The following is a 13,802-nucleotide window of genomic DNA, read 5'->3' as shown; positions in this document are numbered from 1 at the left end:
ACCGAATTCCGCATGAGGCTGTATAATAATGGCCAACAGTGCTCAAAATAAGCTCCAAATAATAACAGTGTCAATCCTTGACTAAACCTTCAAATGTACGGTAATCACGGATAATAATAATATTTAAAAAATGCTAATCAAACACTACTGCATTGCAGCAGTCAACTAATCTTGCTCTGTGGTTTCACCTTATATCGTGGTAAATTCTTATACAGATAATAAATCTATGAATAAATATGATATTGCTTGAAGTAATAAAAATAAACTATGAGCCTTAAATCGAAAAGCAACAGTGCACAAAGATGTAAAGTATGTCCAGTCAGCAAATAGAACGAGCGCACAAAAAACAAAGTTTGCCTTCTCAGTGCTTTATTCATGGTTTCATTTTTGAAAGTCTAACTGATAAGCTTTGCATTATGCTCATATATTGGCGGTATGTAAATGCATCCCATACATCTGGCAAATACCCTCCAGGCAGGAGATTCAAAAATGAAATATGAGCAAAGGCTGATCATAAAGCTGAACACTTTGCTTATTAAAAACCCTATGAATCATTCTGATAAAAAAATAATTGAACTAGAAATTTTTCCAAGAGGCGGTTGAGCACAAACCTGGAGCAGGAACAAAACCCTTGAAACAGCACCCGCGTTTGTCATTCATGTGTTTAAGAACAAGTATTAATTTATCCAACAAGGTATATTTCCCTGTATGTTATGCCTGAATTAAACCGTTACATATTTAGTTGATAATCTGCAGCATATGAGCACATAATCAAGAAAAAAAGAACGAGTTTTTACCCTCCTCATTCGGCTGGGCATTTCTTTTTCTAGCCTGTGGTAAGCGTTAGATAATTCTTAGCAAAACCTGCCTTTTATAGTAGATCCAGGTATTGAGCAGGGAAAGACATGATCTGCGGGCAGTTCATGCCACGGCTATTATTATGGGATGTCCGTAGTCAACTTATTCCATCTGATTCAACTTGAGATCCTGCCCTCTTCGTCCCTAATGAGGTCGTCATGATTGTCTATGCTGGCCTGTATACAGTCGAGACGAATGGCGTAAGTGTCCAGCTTGCGTTGATCTGCTGAATACTGGTGCGCACCTGGAACAATAAGTTTCAGGTCTCTACCGCAACCAGAATATCAGGAAGCCCGGTCTCCTGACCTGCATCCAGCCTGACCTGGGCTGTGGACCCTCAGCGGGTGTCTAAGGTCAGTCAAGGTTGTTTAAGGTCATTCATGGCCATGGTAGGAGAAGCAGGGTGAGCTGGGCCAAGAGTGCTAAGCACAGGGATGGCCAGAAACCCTGCCCACCCCCAAGGGGCGCAGCCAGCATCAAGCTCTGATGATCTCCAGGGCTCACGTCAGGTGGTCCTACGAGCCATGAGGATGGAGAAGAGGACGGTCACCAGTGGGCACAAGGTTGTTGGATGCTTATCATTGTCATCTGCTTGCGGAGTCATAAGGCTGACAGCTGGGAGCCAACAGCGTGATCCTATTGCTGGTCTTGGAGACCCCACCAATGGGGCAGGGAAGTAAACATGCACACTCGACCAGCCAATGGGATGCCACACAATAAAGAGACCTGTCCAAGTCCATGCACAGGCCTCTCAACAGAGGCCCTGGGAATGCAGCACAAGTCTGGAGAGTAATGAGAGCGGGCAGTGGCTGGCACGCAGGCCCTATATCAACTGTGATGGCCACAAGCCAATGCACCCAGCTGCGGCTTGAAGGAAGCTGCCCATCGTGCTCCACGTGCAGATTAAACTTGGGCCGCAGGCCCCGCTTTGAATGGTGGGGGATGCAGAGGTAGAGCAGTGCACCTACAGCGAACGGACCAGTCTGTCGTGGGCTGCGACTCCCTCACTAGTAGGTTGTACCATCGGCCACACTTCCTGGTCACATGAAAAACTGAATATCCTGATATCGAAACTGTCACCAGTTGATTACTGTTAATTGTGGCAGGCAACATTTTACATGTTTTAAAGATAATTATAAATCCAGATAAGACCCAGGAGTGCTTCGTATCCCAAGAGTCTACAGTTTTACCTTCCATGACCACACTTATAATCCAGTGTACAAAACCCTGACTCATAATACACAGAGAACTCCCTCGATCACAATTAGCTTTTGCATTTCTATGTGCATCGTCGCATATATAGTTCACTTTGTATAGCCTTCTCCTGTTTGTTAAAATATGGGCTGATGAAAATGTATTGAGCCGAAAGAGCATCTAAACAGACACATTATTTGCCATCTCCAAACACCAGCTGATCATCCTCTCTCAATATATCAACGTTCACAATAGCAAACACCAATCGAAAAACAACCACCCCAGTGGTAACAATAGATTTTGCTATAAACATTGATCTACACATAACTAAATAAAATATTATGGTCATTGTTAGAACAAATATCCCGCATTACCTCACAGTTGGCACCTGGAGAAAGTTCACTCCATACAGTGTGCTGTACAAATACCTCGCATCCATCCGACTTTACCTCCAGTACTTGACGAGGCAGTGATAACTGAACAACATCAAAGAGGCGATTGCGCATGCTCCCAACAACCCACCTTCATGCATCACTCCCATTTTAATGTGGCCTCCTAAGGTTCTTTGACTCTTTGGTGTAGCTCAGTGGGCCTACCTCAAATGTGGCGTTGTGATAGCGTAAACTAAAAATTGTGCAACACGGTTATAACACGTGCGGTGACTACAGATTGTTCAACCACTCCTATTATTTGTTTGATAAAATAACAACACTTCAATCTCTGCTTAGATATTTAGACCTATGTAGAGTGCAAGAAGAACCAAATACTCTACAGCTTACAAACTAAAAGCAACACAATATCACACAAGACCCATAGGTGCAAAACCAGCGCTCACACTGCACACAGTACGTATTGTTTGTGATCACAACCTGATCACAACCTCTGTGCTTTTCAGAAAGAAACTGAGAGCAACAAAGATCGCTGTCCTCTTGCAAAAATAAAGACTCGTCATCTGCTGTTGGTGAATACCAGCTGATTGCTCTAACTAGGAAGTTTACACTGAAACATAGTACTGATTATCGAATGTGTCAGCACTGTACTAGTACAGCACAGTTTACTTTGTGAGTGTTTGTTGTAGTTATGGGGCCTGGAATCATGCTGTGTCTCACTGTTTATAGTTTGAATTTCAAATCCTTGAAACTGGGATATCTTGTGACGCAAATTGATTGAGATACTAACCTAATGGCTTCATGCACGGGGCGCACAGGAGTATCATCTTCATGGAGCTATGGGCTGTGAGCAGCTACTCTCCGATTATGGTGCTCGGTACTCCACTGTGTGTTTCAGATCTCCACCACAGCCCAGTGAGTTTCAGGGCCATCTGCTAATGCCGCCTGGAAACACTACTCACATTGGAACCAGCAAAGTTGCTCTCTACATGTGGGTAGGGGTGTAGCTTCAGGGGGGGGTTGTTACACCCAATAATAAACGTATTATTTAATAAATAGTTGGGTACAGGAACTTTTATTTGTGTATAATTGGTCTGTCGGATTTCAGCTAGGATCTGTAAATACTCACTCAGACAAAAACACACACACTCTCGTCTCTGTTTTGAAGGTCTTAAACGATGGTTATTTTACAAAACACTGTGGGGCATATTATCAAGGGGGTTTATATCAGCTTTTTTGGCTTTAAAAGCCAAGAAAGCAGAGATAAAATTATCTCCCTATGACCTAGCTGTTGCTAACACCAGTTAGCGACAGCTAGTAGGCGATAGCGACCATCTTGGGGCCCGCTTTGCATGTCAGAGAAATGTATCACTAATGACCTGCAAAGTGGGTGTGCCAAGATGTTAGAGACTGGAAACAGTCGCTAACATTGCTATCTCCTATTACCAACTTTTGGAGATATTCGCTCTAAGCGCGAATATCTCCAAAAGCTAACACCTGCCCTGAGCAGTTCTTAGCCATGTTATCCAATGGGAGGTGGATAACATGGCTAAGAGCATTAGCTCGGTAATGCCTGAATATCGCTGACTTTTCAGCGATATTCATGCATTGCGGCCGATATTTATCGCATTTGCGATAAACCTTGGTAATACCAAGGTTTATCTGTGATAAAAATCGCCGCAGGTCGGCGATACATTTTTGTCTCTAACCAAGCAATAGCGATAATTATCGCTATTGCTTGGTAATATGCCCCTTTGTTTTAAGTGCCCCTCACAACCCACACTCACTTCCCTTTCCACTGACCCTTAAGCCCACCTCATGCTCTGCTTCTCCCATAACGATTAATGTGATATGCCAGCTTGATTGTCTTGAAATCTAAAGCTAAACCCCACCCTCAGTCACTGACTGAGCTACGTCCCTGCATGTGGATGATTCCTGTCCTCATTGAACTGACTCTGATAACACATTGGTGTTTGGTACCATGCTAAGAGCTTCATCCTGCAAGCCTACTGCTAAAGACAGCTAGTGGGTCCCAGGTGGGTAATGTCCCTGCTAAGAGAACCCTCAGCTCGTCATCACCATGCATTGCATCATGGGAAGTCCATCCATGGAGGGTGGCAGACCGACCCCTGAACCGCATTGACGACCCACATAGGTAATGCTAAATTCTATGCTTCTCTTCATGCCTTAAGCCTGTCTAAATGCACTTTATAAAGTTCTGTGCACATTTGTGACCGTAAATCATTTGTGTCAGTAACTCTTTAATGCTTAAACACTCATGGACTGCTTATTTTTATGACATGTTGGTCTATGGCAATTAAGATCACGCATACTCTCTTGTCTATTTCCACAGGAACGGCGAAAGTTTGGTCCTTTAGGCTGGAACATTCCTTATGAGTTCAACCAAGCAGACTTCGCAGCCAGTGTCCAGTTTGTACAGAACCATTTGGATGAGGTTGATATTAAGCGTGGGGTGAACTGGAGCTGTGTTCGATACATGCTTGGAGAAGTGCAGTACGGAGGCCGCGTCACTGATGATCTGGACAAAAACCTTCTCAACACCTTCTCCAAAGTATGGTTTGGTGACAATATGTTTTCTGACAAATTCTGCTTCTACAAGGGCTACAATATTCCAAAAGGCAAGACCATAGACGAATATCTCCAGCACATCGAGCTGTTGCCGATGGTGGATACCCCGGAGGTAAACATGCACATACGAAAATCATGCTAACTATACTCACATTAGCACATTAATAATTTGTCAGTAAGCCTTTTGTTAATATTAAGGATAGGGACTTCATATATCAGGGGTACATATGGTAAAATCCTAAAGCAATTATTATAGGACTTTGATAAACTTTCCATATTTAATTTATAACCGAGATCTTTGAATCCTTCATGAAGTCAGCCTTTGCAGCCGAATTCTGTATGATGCTGTCTAATAATGGCCAACAGTGCTCAACATAAGCTCCAAATAATGTCAATCCGTGAATCAACCTTCAGATGTACGCGAATCACGGATAATAATATTCTTTAAAAAATGAAATCCAGACATTTTGAAATAAAATGCTAATCAAACACTACTGCATTGCAGCAGTGAACTAATCTTGCTCTTTGATTTCACCTTCCATCGTGGCAAATTCTAATATAGATAATAAATCTATGAATAAATATGATATTGCTTGAAGTAATAAAAAGAAACTATGAGGCTCAAATAAAAAAAGCAACAGTGCACAAAGATGTAAAGTATGTCCAGTCAGCAAATAGAACGAGCGCACAAAAAACAAAGTTTGCCTCCTCAGTGCTTTATTCATGGTTTCCTTTTTGAAAGTCTAACTGATAAGCTTTGCATTATGCTCATATATTGGCGGTATGTAAATGCATCCCATACATCTGGCAAATACCCTCCAGGCAGGAGATTCAAAAATGAAATAGGAGCAAAGGCTGATCATAAAGCTGAACACTTTGCTTATTAAAAACCCTATGAATCATTCTGATAAATAAAAATAATTGAACGAGGATTTTTTTCCAAGAGGCGGTTGAGTGAGCAAAGGCCGGAAGCAGGAACTGAACCCTTGAAACAGCACCCGCTTGAGTCATTCATGTTTTTATGCACAGGTGCTAACTCACCAGAATGCCTGGGGTAGCAGAATTGACATTGAACTCTGGCCTCTGATGCAACATCAAGGTTGAACTCTTGTCCTACCCATAGCATTTCAGAAGCAACGCACGTGCTGCAGGGGGATTAGGGGAAGGCAGGGAGTGGAAACTACCAAAGGATAACAGGGCTCGTATGAGACTTGTTTCCTGTCTGTTCTTGCTACTAGTGTGCCGAGTCGGCGAGTCTAGTCACCGTTACCCAGAGCTGTTACTTGAACAGCTCTGCCCTTCTCTCAGAGGCGCTTAATGCACTTTCAGAAAACACTAGCATGGCTATGCAGGACTCGCACTTCCAAAAAACACCAGCCGGTCCTTTCATGATTTCAGCCTGCCCTCAGTCGCACACAGGTGGTTATACGCTCCTCAGGTGACCTTTACATGGCACCACCAGCCCTCAGCAACTTTCAGAGACCCTTTGCAGGCCTTTAGACAGCCTTTGCCAACTATCAGTAAGCATCCGCTTTCATTCAGACACAATTAGATGGCGTTTATAAGCCCTCATCCAACCTCTAAACATCCACGGCTGGCTCAGAAACACCTTTAGTATGTCCTCAGAAATGTTCAGAGAAGCCCAAATGAACCTTAGCCACCTGCAGATATCGAATCGTAGCTGTCACCTCACCCTCAATGCCCCAAAGATGTCTATCATACAACCCCTGCTGTTCCTTTGGAACTCCCAGATGGCCCACAGAGACCCTTGGGATGCCTCAGACTGGGCCAATAGGACTTCAGAGACTCTATGGCAGGCTGTAGAAATCTTCGATCTGCCTTGAGACACCCCTAGGTCACTCTTAAACACCCACAGCCTGCTGTCTAATTCTCTGAATCACCCAGTGTACCCTCAGAGACCTTATAGGCCAGCTAGCCTTGAAATAAACTTTTTGTGATTAGTTACTTCATCCAGCTCTGACCCCCCTTTGGACTCCTCTAACTGGTCGGTAAATCCCACCAGATGTCCCTCGGAGACCCTGACCTACTGTTAGACATTGCTGTTTAATTGCTAATAACTCACAAGTTGCTAAAACTAACAGAACGTTTGTGATCCAAGAAGAGAACACATGCAAGAGCCTCCTATCCTCTAAGTGTGGGTACATCAGTTGGGATCAAAATTCGACACAAAAAATCATTTAGAGAGGAATTAGATGGGAGCAAGTTGTATATAAAACATTCGTTTATTAATGCACAGCCGACACGTTTCTCTTTGCCTGACCATTTAGCCTAGAGCTTTTTCAAAGCTTGACATGGGAACATGGGAATAATTTATATCACTGTTTGTCTTTTAGGGTTCAGGGGCCTTACTATTAAGTTGAGGTGGGGACAGTAGTAATCATGATACGTCAAGTAGAATACAGGATGTGTGTCAAGGTCTTGAAATACTATGATGCCGCTTAGACCTCAGCCACTGCTTTTCATTGATGGAAGGGACAGGTTGACGTCATTACCCTTCCTCTGGCCACTCCCATGAGCTGAAGCCAGAAGCGCTTTTCTAGTGAGCATGATTGCAAGTGGGTTGGGATTTCTGAGAGTAAGGGGGGCTAGTAACTGTAAGAACAGTACAGAGCGATATGAGTTAATACCTGTAACTGTTTGTGGATGTACCTCTGCTTGCCATCCATATGGATTGAAGACTTTGTTAAATCGAATGATATTTTGTCTGTATATTCCTAAATGTTTAGGTATTTGGCCTACATGGAAACGCCGACATAACATATCAGACCAATATGGCTAATGAGACGCTAAGCACAATCGTTAACATCCAGCCCAAGGACAGTGGTGGCGGTGGTGGAGAAACCAGGGAAGCAGTAGTGCAGCGCCTCGCCAATGAGATGTTGGAGAAATTGCCACCCGACTATATCCCTCATGAGGTAGGCACATTCCCAGGCACTAAAAGATAAAGAGATACATGCACGTCATGAGATTATTGTAGGGTTCGCCTAAATGACCATTTGTTCTTTTGTTTACTGATCCCTGCTCTCGGTGTCCGCCAAGAATATCATGTGATACAATCACGGGTGACACAGGAAGTAATGCTGAGGGGCAGTAAAATGGCCGTCAGCACACTTCAACTGGCACAGTGCCACTGTGGTCACATCGCGTAAACTCAACAGTGGTCACAGCAGTGACTAGAGACATAAGCGGTGTTCAACAAAAAGAAGGAACTCTTTGTGTGTGGGGGGGGTCTGATGCATGAATTTAACATGCGAATCCACTGTAACAATTGATGTGGAAATTAACTTCCATAAAATGTATATAATTACTGTTTACTCGCACGAAAAGTGTTTTGAGATGCATTTTTATAATGGCTTAAATAAGCCCGTCAAATAAATGTTTTGTCTTTTGCGTGCGAGTGTCATTGCTGGAACTTTGGGATTTGTGTCAGCCGCCATGGAAAATTTCCATGAAATGTGTCAAACTATTGCCGCCAGCTATACTAACCTCTGTGGGAAGGATGATGGCTTGCTGTTCCGGATGACATTTGGATTACAGACCGTAATATGCTAGAGTTACAATGTGAATTTTAAACAGTGGCATTTTCTTTTTAGGTCTCGCCTGTTGTCTAAGGCCTGTTTTGAGCAAAACCAATAGTTATAGTAGGTTTTGGGACAGCCTATGCTTAACATTAGTTGGCTTTCTTGTCAATTTCTTAACTTTTTTTATATCTCAATTCTTTATTGGGTTTTTGCACATACAGCAAGCATGTAACAGATACAGAAAACAATCCGACTGCTGTATCCATGATCCCATAGAAACAATAACAACTGTGAAGACAGTGATAAAAAGAAAATCAACACAGAACTCCTCCAGATGGGGACGACGTTACAAGGAAGATCCCCCCGTGGTTCAGGGATGGAGAACAAGTGAAGACAGGGGCAGAGGAGGCAAGGGTGTGCAGCAGCAAATGCATGGAGCCAGGCACCCGGCCGCGCCATTGGTAACCAATCCCTCAAGCTAGACAAATCCAGAGGCTGGAAACAGTAGAGGGAGCAGGACTGGTAGATGCCAGGGGCAGCACCTACAGGTGAAGGATGGGACCCCAGAACTCCTCGAACTTCAGCTTAGAAGTGACTTTTTCATAAGTGGCCATGTCATGCACATCGTACAGCCACATGTTGTAAGACGGTGGCATAGCTGATTTCCAAGGGCGCAATATTTCCACCTTCGTCACTGCAAAGGCTGTAACCAGTCAGCACTTACCATGGCATTTCAAGTCCAAGAATGTGGACATGTCATTAAGCAAGGCAAGTCATGCCATCAGTCATGGCGTCACCCCTATGTTGGTCATCATCAGGCGCGCAACACCCATTGAACTCACCGGGCTTCAGCACCCCCCGTCGTGTGTGGCAGCCCGGGATGAGACAGATCCCGGGCACACACAGAGCCGCACCCGAACGTTTCACAGGTCGTTACAAGACCATTTAAATGCTAATTAGGCCTTGCAGTTGTTTCACCCCTTCTAAGAGCCCCTGCAGCCCCACTCTGCCTACTGATGAAAGGTTCAGCCCCCCCCCCCCGATTTTTTTTTTTAGCCCCCCCCCCCCGAAATTTGGCTCTAGTTGCGCCTCTGGTCATCATTGTGTTCCAAACTGCACGCCATTAGTAGGGAAGCACCACACATTCCCACAAGACATGAACAATGTCACAGTCTGGTTCATCACACCTCCAGCTCATGGAGTCCACTGTCGTGTATCCCCTATAGAGCTGGTCTGGTGTCCAGTGCCATTGGTGGAAGACCTAAAAACAACTAAATGTCAGCCTATCTTCCTGAAGGAAGCCATCAAGCTCCTCCAAAAGGTTGTGCCAGTCTTGTTCAGAGTGATATGCCTAGCCTCTGCCCCACCAGCAGAATAAATTATGAGTGCTGGGGTGTGAAAAATGGGCATCTATCAGGGTAATATACAGTCCCGCCATGATGCCCCTGTGCCCCTTTCACGTCAGCGTATAATGCAACAGAGGGTCGGTCTTAAGATCTTGAGGGGAGCCCCCATTGTGTGTCATAGGCAATGAGTAACCTGTTAATGTCTCCAGTGGCGTGTCTCCAGTGGCGTGAGTGCGGCAACCAGTACTCACACATGGGGGTATCAAATGGGACCACTTCGCCGCCACATAGCAAATCTTCCACAGAGCGTATGCCACTGTCCCTCCACCAGGACCAATCAACCTCTGCCTCCTAAACAGTGATATCCTTGTTTCTCCACATTGGTGCCTTGAGATGGACCATACTAGAAGAGCCAAGCAAATGATGGGAACGATGCCAAATGTAATGCATGACGTATATGATCAGGATACCAAGGTGGCCAGTCTGTTTGTGCTGTGTAGAGAGTTGTGAGGGATCCCCTTCATCTGCAGTAAATGCCATTCCAAGAGGACCCATGTGTGTGTTTCATTAGCCGGCTTCCACATTTGTACAATGTGCGTTAGCTGCGAGGCCAGCCAGTGGGACTCCGCAGTTGGCATGCACAGTCTCTTCGCTGTAGTATTGGTGTACAGTTTGATGGCTTTAATGCAAGGTCTGCGTACCTCGCATACAAAGGTCTGGGTCAGCTAGTCGATTTTCCATAGCATACCCTGAGGATCTTCAAAGGAAGCATTCCAAAAATGTAATTAAGCCTCAGAATCACGGTCATTTTGATAATTTGTACTCAGCCCCAATGGGACAGATTCAGTACCGAATAAGTCGTAAATTCAGCCCTCACTTTGTCAATAATAGGAGTGATGCTATCACAGATCACCCTGGAAAGATAGATACTCAATACACCCCCAGCTACTTAGGCATGCTGGCCTCCGGGTGAAGGGTACACCCCCTAGAGACGCCACCGTGGAGACCAGCTTCATTGGCATAGCCTCACATTTTGACCAGTTTATACGGTATCCCAAGCAGGTGAAAAAGACTCTATGTCTTGCACGAGGACAAGTATCAAGTCCAGAGATTTGGAGAGCATCACCAAGATATCGTCCGCATAAAAAAAATCCCTTCTTTTCACCTGCCATTGCGGCTATCCTCTGATTGCAAGATGTATTACTAATCTTAGGCACCAGCGGCTTTAGAACCAGCAAGAATAGCGAGGGAGAGTATGGAAACCCCTGTCTTGTCCCATGCTGGATAGCAGAAAAAGGCTGAGGAAAAATGCCTGCAGGTCACCGAGGGTGTAGGTGTTGCATAAAACCACTGAACCGTATTTATGTATGGCTCCCCATGGGGGTCCATCTCCCAAAAAAGGTACAGCCACTCCACCCAATCAAACGCCTTCTCAGTGTCAAGGGAGATAAGAACCTTCTCAGCATCATCCTGCTGAACCTGCCAAAGCAGATGGGAGAGCGTCCTCAGGTGACTCGCTGAGGTATGGCCAGGCACAAACCAAACTTGAGAAGGGTGTATCAGGAGTGGGATATAAATTTGGAGTCTGGTGGCCAAGACCTTCACCAAAATCTTCATGTCTACATTGATGAGAGATATCAGGTGATAGCTGGCACACTGAAGCGGGCCCGACCTGGTTTGGGTATCAAGGAGATACACACCTTATTATATTCTGGGAGGGTAGCTCCCGCAAAAGATATCTATCTAAACAACTTGCTCAAAAAGGGTTTCAATTGGGACACCATCATCTCCTGGGACCATCATGGTTTACTATCTCATCAATGGCCTGGGAAATGTCCTCATTGCTCATATCAGTACTGACTAACTTCGCTGGTCTTGCAACAACGCTGGTAGAACAAGGTCAGCCATATATATCCACTCTGTGGGAGCAGGCTCTTGCTCTGTCGGGGAATAGAGAGTCTCATTAAAGTTGAGAGACTCCTGAAGGATGTTAAGCAGGTCAGTAAGAAGCATGTTATGGGTGGTCCTGATCGCGCGTATCACAGAATGGAATTGCACTAGCTTCGTATGTGCAGCCAATAAGTGGTCAGCTTGTTCTCCCCCACAGATAAAGGCACTGCCACAGGTGAAAGAGTGCTGACTCCACCTGTGTAGTGGAACTTCAGATCATATTTTGGCCTAAGCTGTTCCTTAAGAAAGGTGGGGGTCGGCCCAGTGTTGTACACCTGAGTCAGACGATGCATGAGGTCAGTTACCCGACACCGTTCCGTCTCACAGTGACACTTAACGTCAGCAGAGTCGCTCATCATGTTGCCTAGCAAAGAGACACCCATAGCATTTGTGCAGAGGACGCAGACCCAACATCATCCTCCAAATACTGCCTGAGGTACTGACCCAGCCTGTCTTTGTTTTCAGGGGTCTTATTCCATTCTATATCCATTCACCAACGGACATGTGGGGGTTGTAACATTCGGAGGTCCAGGCCAATCAACACTAAATCGTGATCCGAGGTACTGTTCAGAAGAATTAAGGCTGCTGTAAATTACGGACCGATTTAACAGACAACAGAAAGAAATCAAGCTGGGAATGGGTGCCAATGTGCAGGAGATGAAAGTTTCATCCCTGTCCCTCAGATGTGTCAGTCGCCAGGGCTCCATCAAAGCATGGTCGTTAATGATGTCAGAAAAGATAAATCGGTCCCGTGGGTGTCTGGCTGCGTGGTTTCCAGAATTGTTGAGGAACAGGTCTAGGGGCATGTTCCCGTCTCCCCTATGAGCACCTTCGGCGCCCCAATGGGAAGGAGGAGTTTGGCCAGCCTGGTGAAGAGATCTGTCTTGTCCCCCACAGAGGCATAGATAGAACCCACAATCAAGGTCTCATTGTGGATCCCAACCTTGGTACAGATGTACCTGCCCAAAGGGTCCCTCCACATACCCAGTCTAAGGACAGCCAGGGAATCGCAGAACAAAATGGCCACCCTGCTCATTCTATGGTTTAAAGGAGTAGTAGGGCGTGTAAGGACTTTCTGAGTCCTGCTGACACTTAGCACCATGCAACCCATTCCCGCCTAAGTTTGTCACGTTCAGCAGGGAACAAATGTGTTTCTTGGAGTAGTGCTTTAGCGGGGTGCTGAGTTCTCAGGACAGAGAGGATTTTCTGTCTCTTGATAAAGTGTGTTGATCCATTCACATTGAACAAGGTGACCTGCAGTGAGTGGGTCAGTTCAGAGGGTGGGGGGCATGTGTATGGTACGGGAAGGGGTCCAGAAGGGGAGCATAGCAGCAGCTAGAAGGGGGTACTGGGTGGGACCAGGAGTTGTCTGTGGTGTACGAACAAAAACCTTCAATAAGCAGATAAGAAGATTATGTTATAACCCAGAAACATGCGTACAAAAATTCTGACTCCACCACCACCATTGGAGAACTGGAACAGCAAGGTCTGTAGCTATGATATGTAGGTGTTTTTCTTGCTCTCTACCTCACATGCTGCATCTCACCTCAAATTCCTGCCCCATCGTTTCTATGTTGCTCCCCTTAGTCCCAGCTCCTTAGTTACTTCCTGCACCCCTCCTCATCTTTCTTTTTAATTGTTTTATTTTTTAACCCTTACTCTTCTGCTACCCGCTCAAGAGTTTACTTCCCTCCCACTCCTTCTACTGCTGTTTGCTGCTGCCCCCACCATCATGTTTTTTTTTAAACACTTTATTTCCTTGAAGGGCCCAGCAGCTGAAATTTGCTGCCAGGCTGATCCTTTCGTTAAATAAGCATTTGCAATGCAATAGATCTCACATTTGCTCGAGTTTAAGCTATTGGCATTGTAAATGACGATGCCTTTTATTTATGTGTTTTAAAAACCAACAGACATATAAAAGACATTGTCATTTA

The 13,802-nt window shown here is 45.1% G+C and overlaps 1 protein-coding gene across 1 annotated transcript in view; it reads left to right on the top strand.

Moving 5' to 3' along the window:
- Window positions 1-13,802, top strand: part of LOC147722959 (dynein axonemal heavy chain 5-like) — a 1,378,573-nt gene that overhangs the window by 1,133,198 nt on the left and 231,573 nt on the right. Inside the window, exons 72-73 of the mRNA XM_086965349.1 lie at window positions 4,795-5,142; window positions 7,778-7,966. Coding sequence (XP_086821475.1) covers window positions 4,795-5,142; window positions 7,778-7,966 — 537 coding nt within the window. The remainder of the gene's footprint in view (window positions 1-4,794; window positions 5,143-7,777; window positions 7,967-13,802) is intronic.

This window comes from Lissotriton vulgaris, chromosome 4_1, assembly GCF_964263255.1.
Source record: "Lissotriton vulgaris chromosome 4_1, aLisVul1.2, whole genome shotgun sequence".
NCBI classification, from domain to species: domain Eukaryota; kingdom Metazoa; phylum Chordata; class Amphibia; order Caudata; family Salamandridae; genus Lissotriton; species Lissotriton vulgaris.
The sequence above is the reverse complement of the archived record's forward strand: the minus strand, read 5'-3'. Positions and strand labels throughout refer to the sequence as shown.